Source organism: Ochotona curzoniae, unplaced genomic scaffold (genome assembly GCF_017591425.1).
Source record: "Ochotona curzoniae isolate NIBS_2020 unplaced genomic scaffold, NIBS_Ocur_1.0 scaffold_3835, whole genome shotgun sequence".
Lineage (NCBI taxonomy): Eukaryota > Metazoa > Chordata > Mammalia > Lagomorpha > Ochotonidae > Ochotona > Ochotona curzoniae.
Genome location: NW_024467114.1, coordinates 2,264,409 through 2,277,900, shown reverse-complemented (window position 1 = coordinate 2,277,900; position 13,492 = coordinate 2,264,409). Strand labels below are relative to the sequence as shown.

Sequence of the window (13,492 nt, the reverse complement as noted above, 5' to 3'; positions counted from 1 at the left end):
CTAAGTCAGCCTGCACGAGTTGCTGCTTTCTGTAGTCAGGTGTCCAGGACACGGCTGCACAGAGCCATTCTGGGCTCTTGGGGCCAGCAATGGCCGATGGCAGCAATGCTGGACAGAGGCCTGTGATGGCCGATGGCAGCAGTGCTGGGTAGGAGGGTCTGAGCCCAGAAGGGAAGGGCTGAGAAGGGAGAATGGGGAAATCACAACAGAAGGGGGAGTGAGAGGTGAACTGGGCGACCTTGGCCTCATCCCCGTGTGCTTCTTGCTGAGCCTTCAGTCCTTCTGTTGGCGTGGACCCACTGTCCTGCTGGTCTGGATCCCTGCTGGTGTCCTCTGCTATTGGATCAGGCTGGGCCACATGGGGCTAGCTGCTGACGGAGTGGGTACCACTTGACAGGCTGACCTAGGGCCAAGGCACCGGAAGAGCCCAGCTTTGGGGCGAGGGGCCTGGTCAGTACGGTTCCTTTCCCTGGTGTCAGCACTCAACGCAGGCTGCTGGGAAGGGTGGCTTGCGGCCAGAAGGGGTGGATTTGTAAGTGAAAACTGGCAGTTTAAGGTTCAGTGCTTGGCAAGTTTTACGCTGTTCACACACTTCTTTCTTTGTTAGACATATTTCTTTTTAATTTTAAATATTTATTTATTTGAAGGCCTGGTGCTGTAGCCTAGTGTTAAAGTCCTCACCTTGGCATGTGCCAGGATCCCATATGGGTACCGGTTCACAACCCAGCCATCCTGCTTCCCATCCAGCTCCCTGCTTGTGACCTGGGAAAGCAGTGGAGGATGGCCCAAAGCCTTAGGGAGTCTGCACTTGTGTGGGAGACCTGGAAGAGACTCCGGGCTCCTAGCTTTGGACTGGTTCAGCTCCGGCCCTTGAGGGCACTTGGGGAGTGGACTGGCTGATTGAAGACCTTCCTCTCTGTCTCTCCTCCTCTCTGTAGATCTGACTTTCCAATAAAAATGAATAAAACTTTAAGAATTTAGTTATCTGAAAGACAGAGTTATGGGATGGTGAGGGTGGGAATGAGAATCTGCCGTCTGCTGGTCCAGTCCCCGGATGAGCACAGTGGTCAGGGCTGCGTTGGTCAGAGCAGGAGCCTCTTCCTGGTCTCCCAGCGGGGCAGCAGCTCAAAGACTTGGGCCATCTTCCACTGTGTTCCCAGGCGCATTGGCAGGGAGCTGAGCTGGGAAGTGGAGCCCCAGGACTTGAATGGGTGTATGTGGGTGATGGTGCTGGAGGCAGTAGTTTTACCTGCTATGCCTCTCCTGCTAGTCCCTTGGAATATTTCTCTGAGCCCAGTAGTTGGTTAATCTTTTGGATGAAGAAGCATGGAGCAGAGGGGGATGGAAGAAGCAGAAAGAATCCTGTCAGGTAGTGCTTGTTGCTTTTTTTTTTTTTTTAAAGGAAATCTTTCTATCCACTTGAAGATGATGGGCCCTTGGTGACGCTGTTAGCTATACAGTTCTATAAATCACAGCACATTAGGGTGAGGAGTGCATGACGTCAGGATACAGAAGCAGCCGGGAAGGAAGTCAAGGCCGGCCTCTCTGCCTCTTGCCTCTGGTGTATTGAGCTCAGCCATTTCTGGGGGCGTCATTACTTTGGCATTTCAAAATCAGCCACTGTAACAGCTTTTAAGTGAATGTAGCACTCAGTAACACCTGCGTTTGTGTTTGTTTTGCATCATGTACTGGAACTGCTAAATTAACATGGCATGCTTGAAATCAGGGGAACATTAATTCTTGCTTTTTATACTTCATGTTAAGGAAGTGCCAGCCTGTCTCATGTCTAAACTGCTGTCTCACTCCCCTCACCCACGCATCTCCCCGCCCTGCAGTAGCTGCATCTCCACAGGCCTGGGGAGGGAGAGGCCTGATGGGGGGTCTGGTTGCATGGTTTTTCTTCTGGTGTGCCCCAGGCATGGTAGGCAGATCTTACCGTTATCTTAGAAAAGGAAGGTGCTTTCTGAACCCAGCTGAGTGGGGTGTCTCCCCTGCTTTGCATGTTTTCCCATGTGTCAACAATGAGCTTACAGGGCCTGCTGGGCTCCTGGAACCAGAATTGCCAGTGTGTCCATGCCAGTTTTCTAGATTCACAAACTGCTGAATTGAGGCCCATAGGGTGTGTGTGTGTGTGTATGTGTGTGTGTGTGTGCGCGTGGTGATGGCAGGGTTGCCCATGGCTTCAAAACCAGAAGGTTGGTGGCTCTTTCCAGTTGAGGGGAGTGTAGGAGTCCCTGGGTCTGGTGGGGGCAGGGCAAGCTGGCAGATCTGGGACGCTGGTGCGTAGAGGAACACCCCGAAGGCCAGAAGCAGGGCCAAGCTGGTAGAGGCTTGGCATCAGATGTGAAGAAGGGAGAGGAAGAGAGTGCCCTGGAATTGGGAATGCCTAGGCCCAAAGCAGGCTCTTGGCAGCCGCCAACCCTGTCCCACGTCCTGGTGGGTATGCCTGTGAGGGTGGGATGTGTGGCCAGGCCAGATAAGGAGGCAAAGGGAGGCAGTGCCACCTGTTAGCTGACCTTGCTTGACAGGGCTGGCATGGAGTCCATGCATTCATTTCACATGGAGGAAGTAGAGGCTGGCCAGCCCACACTTGCCTAACTCCACATGTTGTGTTAGCTTTTCCAGGTAGGGTCTCTGCTCTTGGGTCTGAACTACAAAGTGCCTGAATCTATGACTGTGTCATTCTGGAGCAGGCGGGCCTGTTGTGTCCATGACAAGTGCTGTGAGACTCAGTGACCCCTGGACCCTCTGTCCCATCTTACTATGGGACAGGGCTCAGGTGCTGAGTGAGACACCATTGTCTGCACGGTCAGAGACAAGGTTCATGAGAGCCAGTGGTGTGCCCGAGCTCACGCTCACTCTGCGGTCCCCATCTCTGCAAAGTGCTGTGGGGCCATTTATGACTGAATTACCTTCCCTATTCTCAAACAGGCTGTGAGAACTGAGGGATGCCGCCGGCCCATGTTATCACTCCCAGCTGCTGTTCACGCTGGCTTCCCTTGCTGGTGCACCTTCCATGGGTTTGGACAGGCACGTAACGAGGGCATAGGGTGCTGCCAAGTGGTTCCACTGCCCTTGAATTCCTGTGCCCCTGTTGATCCCACCCCCTCTACCCCCCAAATCTTCCTGCCATTTCTGTAGTTGCATGGTTTCCAGGGTGCCCTGCTTTTGGGAGTGTGCCATGTATGGCCATCCCAGGGTGGCTTCCTCTGCCTGCTGTTGGGCACATGCTGTTTAAAGCACCTGTGAGAAACAGCAATGTCTGTCTAGATTGGGACTAGGTCTCTTGTTGATTACAAAAGTAAATGAAATGATTTTTTTAAGGATTTATTTTTGTTGGAAAGTCAGTTCTACAGAGAAAAGAGACAGAAAGATCTATCTGCTGGTTCACTCCCCAAGTAACCACAATGACCATAGCTGAGCCAATCTGAAGCCAGGAGCCAGGAGTTTCTTCTGGATCTTCTATATGGGTGCAGGGTCTCAAGGCTTTGGGCCGTCCTTGACTGCTTTCTCAGACCATAAGCAGGGGGCTGGGTAAGAAGGAGAGCAGCTAGGACATGAACTGTGGGATCCCATTGCATGCAAGGCAAGGATTTAGCCACTAGGCTATCAGGCCAGTCCTGAAAGAATTTTTTGAAACTAAAAGAGATTTCATTTTCTTTGAAGATCAGGCTGAGGCTCAGAGCCTTGTGCTAGGTGCCAGCAGTGACAGAGTGCAGAGGTGAGAATCTTGCAGCGGGAGGGAGAGGCAAGCACCCTGGGGCAGAGTTCCAGAAGCAGGGGTTTGTGGCAGCAGGTGCAGTAGGTGCTGTGAAGGCAGGAAGGATGCAGGGCAGGTGGATGCCAAGTGGGAGCCGTGGCAGTCTGGTAACCCCTGCCGAGCTCAGGGCTTGTGGATGCCAAGTGGGAGCCGTGGAGGAGTCTGGTAACCCCTGCCGAGCTCAGGGCAGGGTGGGCTGCAGGGGTGGGATGGGCATGAGGCCTCTTCGGGAACTGACAGTGTCTGGAGGGGTGGGGCTGCGTGCTGCAAGGCAGAGTCTGTTGGTGTTGGGGATTGGGGAGGTTGGTTTGTGAGGACCCAAACGTGGCAGAGCTGGGGCTTCCAGGTGACCTGTGAGTGTGTCACATGGAGCACTGTCCCCGTTTCCTCAGCATGGAGGTGACAGATGGAGCTGTCCTAGGAACGGGCCCCGTCCACTGAGGCCCCAGGGAGTTGTTTTCTCACTAATCAGAACCAGGAAGGAGTGACATCTTTATTCATTTGCCTGTGGAACTCAGCCATAACTGTGCCCGCATCACCTGAATGTTCATCTTGATGATTTAGGAACTCTAGGAATTTGTCTAATTTTGAGCCGTAAGAAATGATTCTGTGGAGTGGGCCTACGGCTCAGTGGGTGAGAGGCTGTGTGTGAAGCTGTACCTGGATATGAGCGAGGCCATTTCTGACTCAGCTTCCAGCTAATGTGCATCCTGGGAGTGGTGCATCCTGGGAGCAGTGCATCCTGGGAGCGGTGCATCCTGGGAGCAGTGCATCCTGGGAGTGGTGCATCCTGGGAGTGATGCATCCTGGGAGCAGTGCATGCTGAGAGCAGTGTATCCTGAGAGCGGTGCATCCTGGGAGTGATGCATCCTGGGAGTGATGCATCCTGGGAGCAGTGCATGCTGAGAGCAGTGCATCCTGGGAGCAGTGCGTCCTGGGAGCAGTGCATCCCGGAAGCAGTGCATCCTGGGAACAGTGGGTGATGACTTGTGTCTCAGTCCCTGCCACCTGCATGGAAGGCCCATGCTGGGTTCTAGATGCCTGGTGTGGTGTGGGCCAGCCCTGCTGTGTGGGTATTTGGCAATGAATCAGCAGATGGGAGATCTCTCTCTCTCTGCCTTTCAAATAAATACCTTAAGATGAAAAAAGAAGCCGTTTTGTGAGGTTGGGCGAGGACACTGAATTATTTCTGTGTCTCCTCTGGCAGAAAATCCCTCGATGACGCAGGATGTTTTGTGTGCCACTCTGAGCTGCAAGCAAGGTGGTGCGAGGTGCCTCGTTCTCTCTGCTGTCCAAGCATTTGCTGTGGTGTATGGCCACTCTCAGGTTTGTCATCCTTTGGGTTTCAGAATTCCATGCTCATGGCCTTTGGTCCACACAAGGCTCTGGGCTACTCAAGCTTGCAGCTTGGTCCTCATGACCAGAGTGATGCACTGTGCAACTCGGAATGCGAGCTGGCCTCTCGGTGACCCTGCAGCACTGCCTCAGCGCCCAGCTCTCCCCCACTCCTGGGAGAGGGGCTTGCTGTTTGTCAGACACAGATGTCCTGAAAACCGAGGCCTGTAAACAGAGAACTTAAAGGCATTGTATTGAAACTGAGGGGATTAAACACTCAAGCATCCTGGTTTCCTATTTTCCCTCATTTTATGTGATGTGTCCCCCCGGGACTGCTTTACGTGTTGTATGTGTGTTGGAGATGCTGAGTAACTGTGTACAAATGTGTAGCTCTTCCCAATTTGACATTTGGTGACATCACGGTGGCAGCTTGAGTGAGTCCTCAAGGGAGCACTCGCACCTAGGAAACTGGCGTTTGCCACAACTAATTTTCATTCTGGAAGGCTCGTTTATAAAGTTTCCATCCCATGCCTGGCTCCATCCAACCCAGTCCACCAGCAAACACCAAGAGGTGATAGCTGGCTTTGGTGATTCAGACAGGTGGTCTGGCAGGCCCCACGTGGGGAAGTTCTCAGCTGGTGATAAATCGAATATGATGGCCGTAACCTGGCCTCTTCATCAGCCAGGACTTGCAGCAGCCGCAGCCCACTCCAGAGGCCTGACGGCAGTGACGCTTCCCCAGCCCTGGGATGAGCACCTGTTGTTCTTCCACACCTGGCCTCAGTGTCCTTTGTTGATTTTGTCTGTGGTGACTCTGCCCACCATGTGTCACAGACAACAACGACAAGTGAGGCCGGGGGAGGCGAAAGGCCTGCCTGCGGTGTTGGTGGGGGTGAGAAGGGAGGGAGAGAGGGGCCCAGTGCTGCCTCTTGGGCCTTTGGAGGAGTAGCCCAGAGGGTGGAGGCTCTGAGGAGGAATAGCCCAGTGGGTGGAGGCTCTGAGGAGGAGTAGCCCAGTGGGTGGAGGCTCTGAGAGGAGTAGCCCAGAGGGTGGAGGCTCTGAGGAGGAGTAGCCCAGAGGGTGGAGGCTCTGAGGAGGAGTAGCCCAGTGGGTGGAGGCTCTGAGGAGGAGTAGCCCAGAGGGTGGAGGCTCTGAGGAGGAGTAGCCCAGTGGGTGGAGGCTCTGAGAAGGAGTAGCCCAGAGGGTGGAGGCTCTGAGGAGGAGTAGCCCAGTGGGTGGAGGCTCTGAGAAGGAGTAGCCCAGAGGGTGGAGGCTCTGAGGAGGAGTAGCCCAGTGGGTGGAGGCTCTGAGGAGGAGTAGCCCAGAGGGTGGAGGCTCTGAGGAGGAGTAGCCCAGTGGGTGGAGGCTCTGAGAAGGAGTAGCCCAGAGGGTGGAGGCTCTGAGGAGGAGTAGCCCAGTGGGTGGAGGCTCTGAGGAGGAGTAGCCCAGTGGGTGGAGGCTCTGAGGAATCCACGACATCACCACACGTGCAGCTCCTCAGTTTGCAGTGGCCACTTGATGTGCCAGGACCATTAGTTTCTTGTTTCTAGATTGTGCTGGTCTTCGTCAGGCACAAGCACCCTGAACCCCACGTCCAAAGTCCTAGACTGTCCAACCCAGGAAGACCCCACATGTGAAAAGCTTACTCTGATTGCACGTGACAAGTCACTGTGGAAGCGCAGGTGTGCAGCAGCTATTGTGTCCAGTACCTCGGGGCTCTGTGTGTGAGAGGAGCCTGCCCTGGATCCCCTCTGCAGCACGTGTCATTAGCCATGGTCTAAAAAGCGGCTGAAACTGGAAATGCTTCTGTGCTAGCTTCTTGGCTAAGGGCTACACCACTTGCACTAAGTGTGGATAAAATGAAAACTGCAACAGCAGCAACTGCACAATTGTTTGAGTGCTAGAAGCTTGAGAACTGGCTCAAAGACTGTATTCATGGTTCGAATTAGGATGATTGGCAGCAGTTCTGGCTGTCCCCTTTCGATAAGGAGTAAGTTCCCGACCTTGGTGACAAGAAGAACATTGCCAAAGACAGGGTGTGCAGCTTTTAGTATGCGGCTGTGGTTTGAAGGTCTGAGGCACAAGGCACTGTTAACATCTTCCACTCAGTGAGCTCTGAAGTTTCTGTGCCCAATTCAGACAGACAGGAGCTGAGCTAGTTCTAGAACCTTCTGACACACCCTGTTCTCAGTACCAACACAGACTTCCCGTGGCTTTTCAGTATTTGTACCTTCTGACACATCATTTTCTCGGTCCCACTGCCATGGAAAGAGTCCACTGACTGAACTCATGTGATGTTGGGCTTGGCCCGGGATGTCAACTGCTTGCCTTCTTCCCTCTGTCCCAGTGGAAAGTGGCAGGGTGTAGCTGAAAGGGGTCCGCAATCGGACATCCAAAGAGGTGGCTGGACGGCCAGCAAGTCTCAGCACAGGTGGAACACGCTGATGGGAACTGTGACCACAGCTTCAGGATGCACTGGGGGCTTCCCGCACCCCAAATCTGCAGCCTGCATACTTGGCCATCCAGATCCTGAAACGCAGCAGCGTAGCGCAGAGCCTGGCAGAGGAAAGCCGGGGCTCAGCTCCCGGGGGACCTGGCCAGTCAGGAGGGGAGGGAGGGAAAGTGCACTTTCCTGCTTAAGACCCTGGCCGTGCAAAATGGTGATTCTGTGCAGCTTAGGATAACAGCACAGCAGGAATCTTCTAAAAGCCTTGGATTAAATTTCATTTGCACATAATTACAAGCCATAAACCAGAGCATCCTCTCCACGGGCAGAGCTCAGCGAGAAGGGGTTTATTCAGCTAGTGGAATCAGGAGTGAGGCAGCCTCCACGGGGCCACTGATGTACAGCCGCCCACTCTGGTCTGGTTGTCACATTCACACTGTGTGACATGGTGGGGACTCTGTGCAGGAAGGCCAGTACAAGGCCTGGGAGGCATTCCAACACTGTGCCAGGTTCTCTGGCCTGAAGTGCTTCTTGGTGCACCGTTAGGAGTGGGCAGATGGCAGCCTTGGGGCTGGCCAGGACACTGCTCCATTCTACAGATGCATGGCCTGTGGTCATGCTGCCTTCCTGCTTGCCTGGCATTATAGCCGGACAATGAATGGGGGCTGTGTCCCTGTGTCTTGGGGCGGTGAGGGAGGGAAGCTGGAGACATCTGGGTGTCCAAGGGCAGAGTGGGCAGAGGAGACCATGTGAGGAAAGGAGAGGTGCCCACTTTGCCTGGAGCCTGCCGCAGGCTGGGATGAGGGAACCTGCCTGAGCCGCTCACTTCCTCCAGAGCCCGTGGGCACAGATACCCCTGTGCCAGGCTGCTCCTGGGCGGGTCCAGCATCTCTGCCAGGAGGACCACTTGTGGCAGTGACACCACCTGCCGCTCCCTGGCACTTCCTGCTGCTTGGAGGGAGGTTCAGGCCCTTGCCCTTTAACAGGTTTTGTCTTCATTGAATTGCACTTCCTGAGGCTGATCTTCAGGGAGGCAGTGCTAGCTTCCTTTGCAGGGTGCTGCTCACTCTGCCATGATCCAGCTGGTGAGTGGCAGAACAAAGAATAGAACCTGGACTCTGATTCCCAAGCAAGGGTTCCTGCATGACTGTTCCCTCCTGCCAGAAAATGTGTAAAATAAATTGCCAAAGTAATAACGTTTGTAATTCCTGCTGAGGGTGCGTGCTCATAGAGTGTCTCCATCCTCGGCTGTCGTTGCTCTGCTTTGTAGGAGTTTGAGAAGCTGTGGTCTTCACCCACTCAGCTGAGCTGTGAGAGCCTTGCCAGGAACCTGTCCAGTGCCTTGGAAAGCTTCAAGAGCCACTTGGAAAATGCCACCGAGCAGGACTGCGCCTGCCAGCCAGGGCTGGACACCGTCCAGCAGCATGTGCACAGGTAGGTGCCCATGGTGGGGCAGCCTGTGTGCCAGGACTGTCATCCCAGTGGATTTGAATTATGACTTTCAGACAACAGTCTGTACCATGTGCCATTAATGTGCGTGTGTATGTACAATTTCTAAATGACATCAGGATTTTCTATGACTGGGTTTTCCAGTGGCAGATGTGACAACATTGGCTGTAGGTTGTCCTTGTTGGGGCGTTGGTCCAGATAGAGGGGCGTTGGTCTGAGTGTTACTGCGCCGAGTCCTTTCTGCTCCAGGGCAGCTCTGTTTCTGTTTTTTTTTTCTGCATCAGTGAGAGGCTGCGTACTGAGCGTCCTTATCACCAGTTCCTTGTGCGTGGCAGGGGCTCCAGGAAGGCTCCAAGAAGGGGCCCGCACAGCGATGGTGTTGGCAGGGGCTCTGTGGCCTGTGGTCTCACACGCAGCTCTCCTCCCAAGCACGAGGCAGCACTGCTCACTGCCACCTTGGCTTTGTCTCGCCCAGTTCAGCTTTACTTTTCTGCTGTTTTAGGTTGGCCCAAAGCCTCGCAGGGTCCTGGCTGTCACGGTATCCTGTTGTGACTTTTCTCAGCAATTTTGCAGTGTCCAAGGGTAAGTGTTTGGTTCTCCAAGTTTGCAGGATAAAAAAATCAGCTTAGGTTTTTCACACAGATATGTTGTTAAAATAAAATTCATAGAGGAAACATTGTGCTGTATGTGATAAATCACAATTCAGAACTCGTCTGGTCTGACACATTCAGGTTTCTAAGGGAAGTCCGAAAACCAAGCAGAGGAAGGAGGCACTCCTGTGGCCTGGGGTTGGCCTTGGCCCGCCTGCCTGGTCAAGGTGGCTGGCGTGTGGGTTCCTGTTTCCTTGCTTGTGCTGCACATAGCATTCATGAAACCTCCATAGCATCAGTACACCAAGTCTGAAGAATTCTGGCCAAGTGCTTCAGTGGGACTCCCTTTGTTTACAAAGCCAGAGAAAATTTGTGCAGAGAAGGGAGTTTCCTCTGGCATGTGGGTGTTCCTGAAGGAAAAGTTCTTCCAGAAGTAAACTTGAGGCTGGTGTTGTGCTGTGTCAAGTAGAGCTACTGCCTGTCATGTCTGCATCCCACATGGGTGCCGGCCTGAATCCTGGCTGCTCCTGGCTGCTCCCCTTGGCATCCAGCTCCTGCTAGCAAGCCTGGGAAAGTGGGAGAAGATGTACCAAGTTCTTGGCCCCCTGCACCAGCATGGGTGACCTGGATGAAGCTCCTGACTGATCTGGCACAGGCCCGGCTGCCGCAGTCACCCTGGAAGTAGACCAGTGGATAGGAGCACTCTGTTTCTGTCTCACTCTGTAACTGTGCTTTTCAATAAATACACTCCTAAATGAAAAGTCACAAATGTAGGCTTTTATTTTAGCTGGAGGGTAGATTGTCTGAGTTCTCAAGGAGCAAATGGAATCCCATTTCATGGCTGCTTCATAGGGTTCATGAAACCCTAGTTTATGATGGGCTGGCTATCTGCCAGGTTGTAGCATCAAGTTCTGTTTTCACAGCACAACAGCATTCAAGAGCACTCTCTCTTCCCTCATTTTCCAGATGTGCAGATCAAAGATTTGATAAGCAATGTCTCCAGGTTAACTGAAGAGCTTCGGTCTTCTGCTCACATCTCTAGTGAAACCATTGAGAGCATCCTGGAAGCAAACATGTCGCACCCCAAGGTACAGGTGCTGCTGCTCAGGCGCTGTGCTGGCCCTGGGCGCCTTCAGCCTGAAGCTGTTGGTGTCCCTGTGGTCCTCTTCCTCTCCCCTGCCTGCTCTTGGGCCACGGAAGGGGTTCTGTGCCAGTGAGATCATGCGAGGCGGGAAGTCAAAGGATGTCACAGCCTCACTCAGGCCAGGAGTGTCAGGTTCTTCAAAGTTATCAAGTTGCCTTCATTTGGGGTTAAAAAGGATAACATAAACACATGATATTTATTCCAGTGACTCTTGACCCCAGTCTGTGACATCATGGAGTTCAGCAGGTGGTGTAGAATGCTGCAAAGGCAAACCCAGCCAACCGTGACGGAATCAGCCTTGATTTCTGCCAAGTGGGGGAGTGACTGCTGAGCCTGACTGTGCTCCAGGTAGCTTATTGTGAAAGCAGATACATAATGAGAGGCTGTGTCCACTCCAAAAGGGGTGAGGGCCGAGGACACTGGACAGAGGGTAGCATGAACCACAGTGGCTCCACTAGGGGAGTGAACCAGCAGACCTGCGCTCTTGTAGTTCAAAGAGTGGACTAGCCCACGCGGGAGGCTTTGGTTCACCCATGGATGAGGGGACAGGAAAGCTGCACAGTGGCAAGAGATAACGCAAAGGGGACCCTAGCAGGTGGTTCCTGGGATGCACTTTCGGCACTTCCTGTACTGGAGCTTCCTGGAAGTGGCAAGTTTGAGACTGGCCCACATGGGAACGTTTCAGTTGACACACATACAAGCTTGAGAGACGAATTGATCGGATCAAGAAAGGAGTAGACCAAAAGCTGGGAACCCAAGTGGCAGTAACACTGAGCTACTTAGGGTAAGATGTCGAGTTCAGCTTGCTGAACACTGGCGTGCACAGAGTGCTGGTTGTGGGGATCAGGGAGACGTGAGATTTCTCCCACATACCCGCATGCAGCTTGTAAAGGCTTCGGAATCTTTAGGTAACAGGGAAACCGAGTGGGGATTGGGTTAATCTGACAGGCTGTGGGCTGCTCTGAGAAGGGTGGGGCCAGCTCACTTCCTTGTCCCTTTCCTCCTGTGTTGAGTGCCCCAGTGGCTGGTGGTCGCTGCCTGGTCAGCGAGCTGCCTCTGGGTGTCACTGGTGCTCTGTGTTCCGAGTGGACTTGCAGTCTGACGTCATGCTCCCCTTGCAGGCCTGCGTGTTCCCGTCTGTGTCTTCACTGTGCCTTTGGCAGCATAAACCGCCGTAGTCACCTACATAGCTGGGCAGTGAGGCCATGGAGAAGGCTATTTTTAAACACTGCAATATCGCTGTTGAAATGCACAGTGCAGCATTTGGCGCTGAGCACAGAGCCACACGTTTGTTCATACTATAGTTCCAGCAGGGTTTGTGCTGCCTAGGGGCTGGCACTCTGGGCTTTGGTGTTTTCTGGATGGTCAAGTTGGCAGCACACTGGGTTGGCTGGACCCTCATTGTCATTCTCCTTGGGATTCTCTATTGTGGCTTCATGGTTGGTTTGCAGTTTTATCACCTGGAATTCTTAGTGCAAGCTATTGGCAGTCTGCAGAGAACACTACTTAGTGCTGGGATGCCAGGCACACTTGCTAGAGCCTGCCTGCCTTCTCCCTTTCCCTCCTCTCCACTCTGTCCTTCTTGAGGAGGAAGGGGAGCATGTGTGCAGAGAGCTCCTTCCAGGGGCAGGTCATCCTGAACTCTGAGAGGAAGTGACAGCAGGGGTTCATCTGGTCTGGTGTCCCTGCCTCATCTGTGGCTGGTTCCACTGGCAACCCCACGATCTGGATTCCCCCAGGGTTGTTGTTGTCTTCCAAAATATGCTTTTGAAAAGTAAGCTGAGGGCCTGACATGATAGCCTAGTGGCTAAATCCTCTTCTTGCATGCCCAGGATCCCATATGGGTGCCAGTTCATATCCCAGATGCTCCACTTCCCATCAAGCCCTCTGCTTGTGGCCTGGGAAAGCAGTAGAGGACGGCCCAAAGCCTTGGGACCCTGCACTAGTGTGGGAGACATGGAAGACGCTCCTGGCTTCAGATCAGCTCAACTCTGGCCATTGTTGTCACTTGGGGAGAGAGCCTGCAGGCCTTCTCTCTGTAGATTTGACTTCCCAATAAAAATAAATCTTAAAAAACAAAAACAAAACAAGTAAACTGAGGTGGTTTGCGGTTTCTCTGTGACTTCCCCAAGACGAGAAGGCCGAGTGCTGCCCTGCGGCTGCTGCAAGGAAAGGGGGCACGGGAATACGGCCCGAGGGCACCCTGGGCACTCTCGAGTGGCCGAGTGTGTGTGCAGGGCTCTGTGTAGGTACTTAGCTCAGCACCCCAGTCGTTCTCGAGTGACCGAGTGTGTGTGCTGGGTTCTCAGGGATGGGAGATCCTTGGCCCAGGACTCTTGGAAAGATCCTGAACTTGGCCTCTGTGTTTCTCCTAGTTCTGGGGATTTGCTGCAGAGCCCCAGCTGACATGCCTGTGCTGCCTTGAAGAGCAGGCACAGTTGGTATTAGCCCCAAGTGCAGCTCAGCACCTTTTCTGCTTGTTCCTCACCCTGCGCCCCATCCTCACTTCCAGCTCTGGGCGCTCTTTGGGCAGGAGGAAGGGGCACAGTCAGGTTTTCCGAAGATCAGTGGAATCTGGAGCACCACAGGCTGGGGGTGGGGCTGCAGCCTGGGGGAGGGGGTTGGAATTGGGGACAGCAGGCTGTAATCCAGGGAGACACAGGCTTGAGGGAATGGGAACAGCAGGCTGGGGGGATGGGGCAGCAGGTGGGCAGCCATGCTAGTGGTTTCTGATTGTGGAGATTGCACTCACGGGCATGGGGTTCTCC

At 53.7% G+C, this 13,492-nt stretch overlaps 1 protein-coding gene across 1 annotated transcript in view; it reads left to right on the top strand.

The window, feature by feature from the left end:
* Positions 1-13,492, top strand: part of ABCA13 (ATP binding cassette subfamily A member 13) — a 210,510-nt gene that overhangs the window by 43,391 nt on the left and 153,627 nt on the right. The window contains 4 exon segments of the mRNA XM_040964495.1: positions 4,968-5,086; positions 8,812-8,975; positions 9,493-9,572; positions 10,547-10,668. Coding sequence (XP_040820429.1) covers positions 4,968-5,086; positions 8,812-8,975; positions 9,493-9,572; positions 10,547-10,668 — 485 coding nt within the window.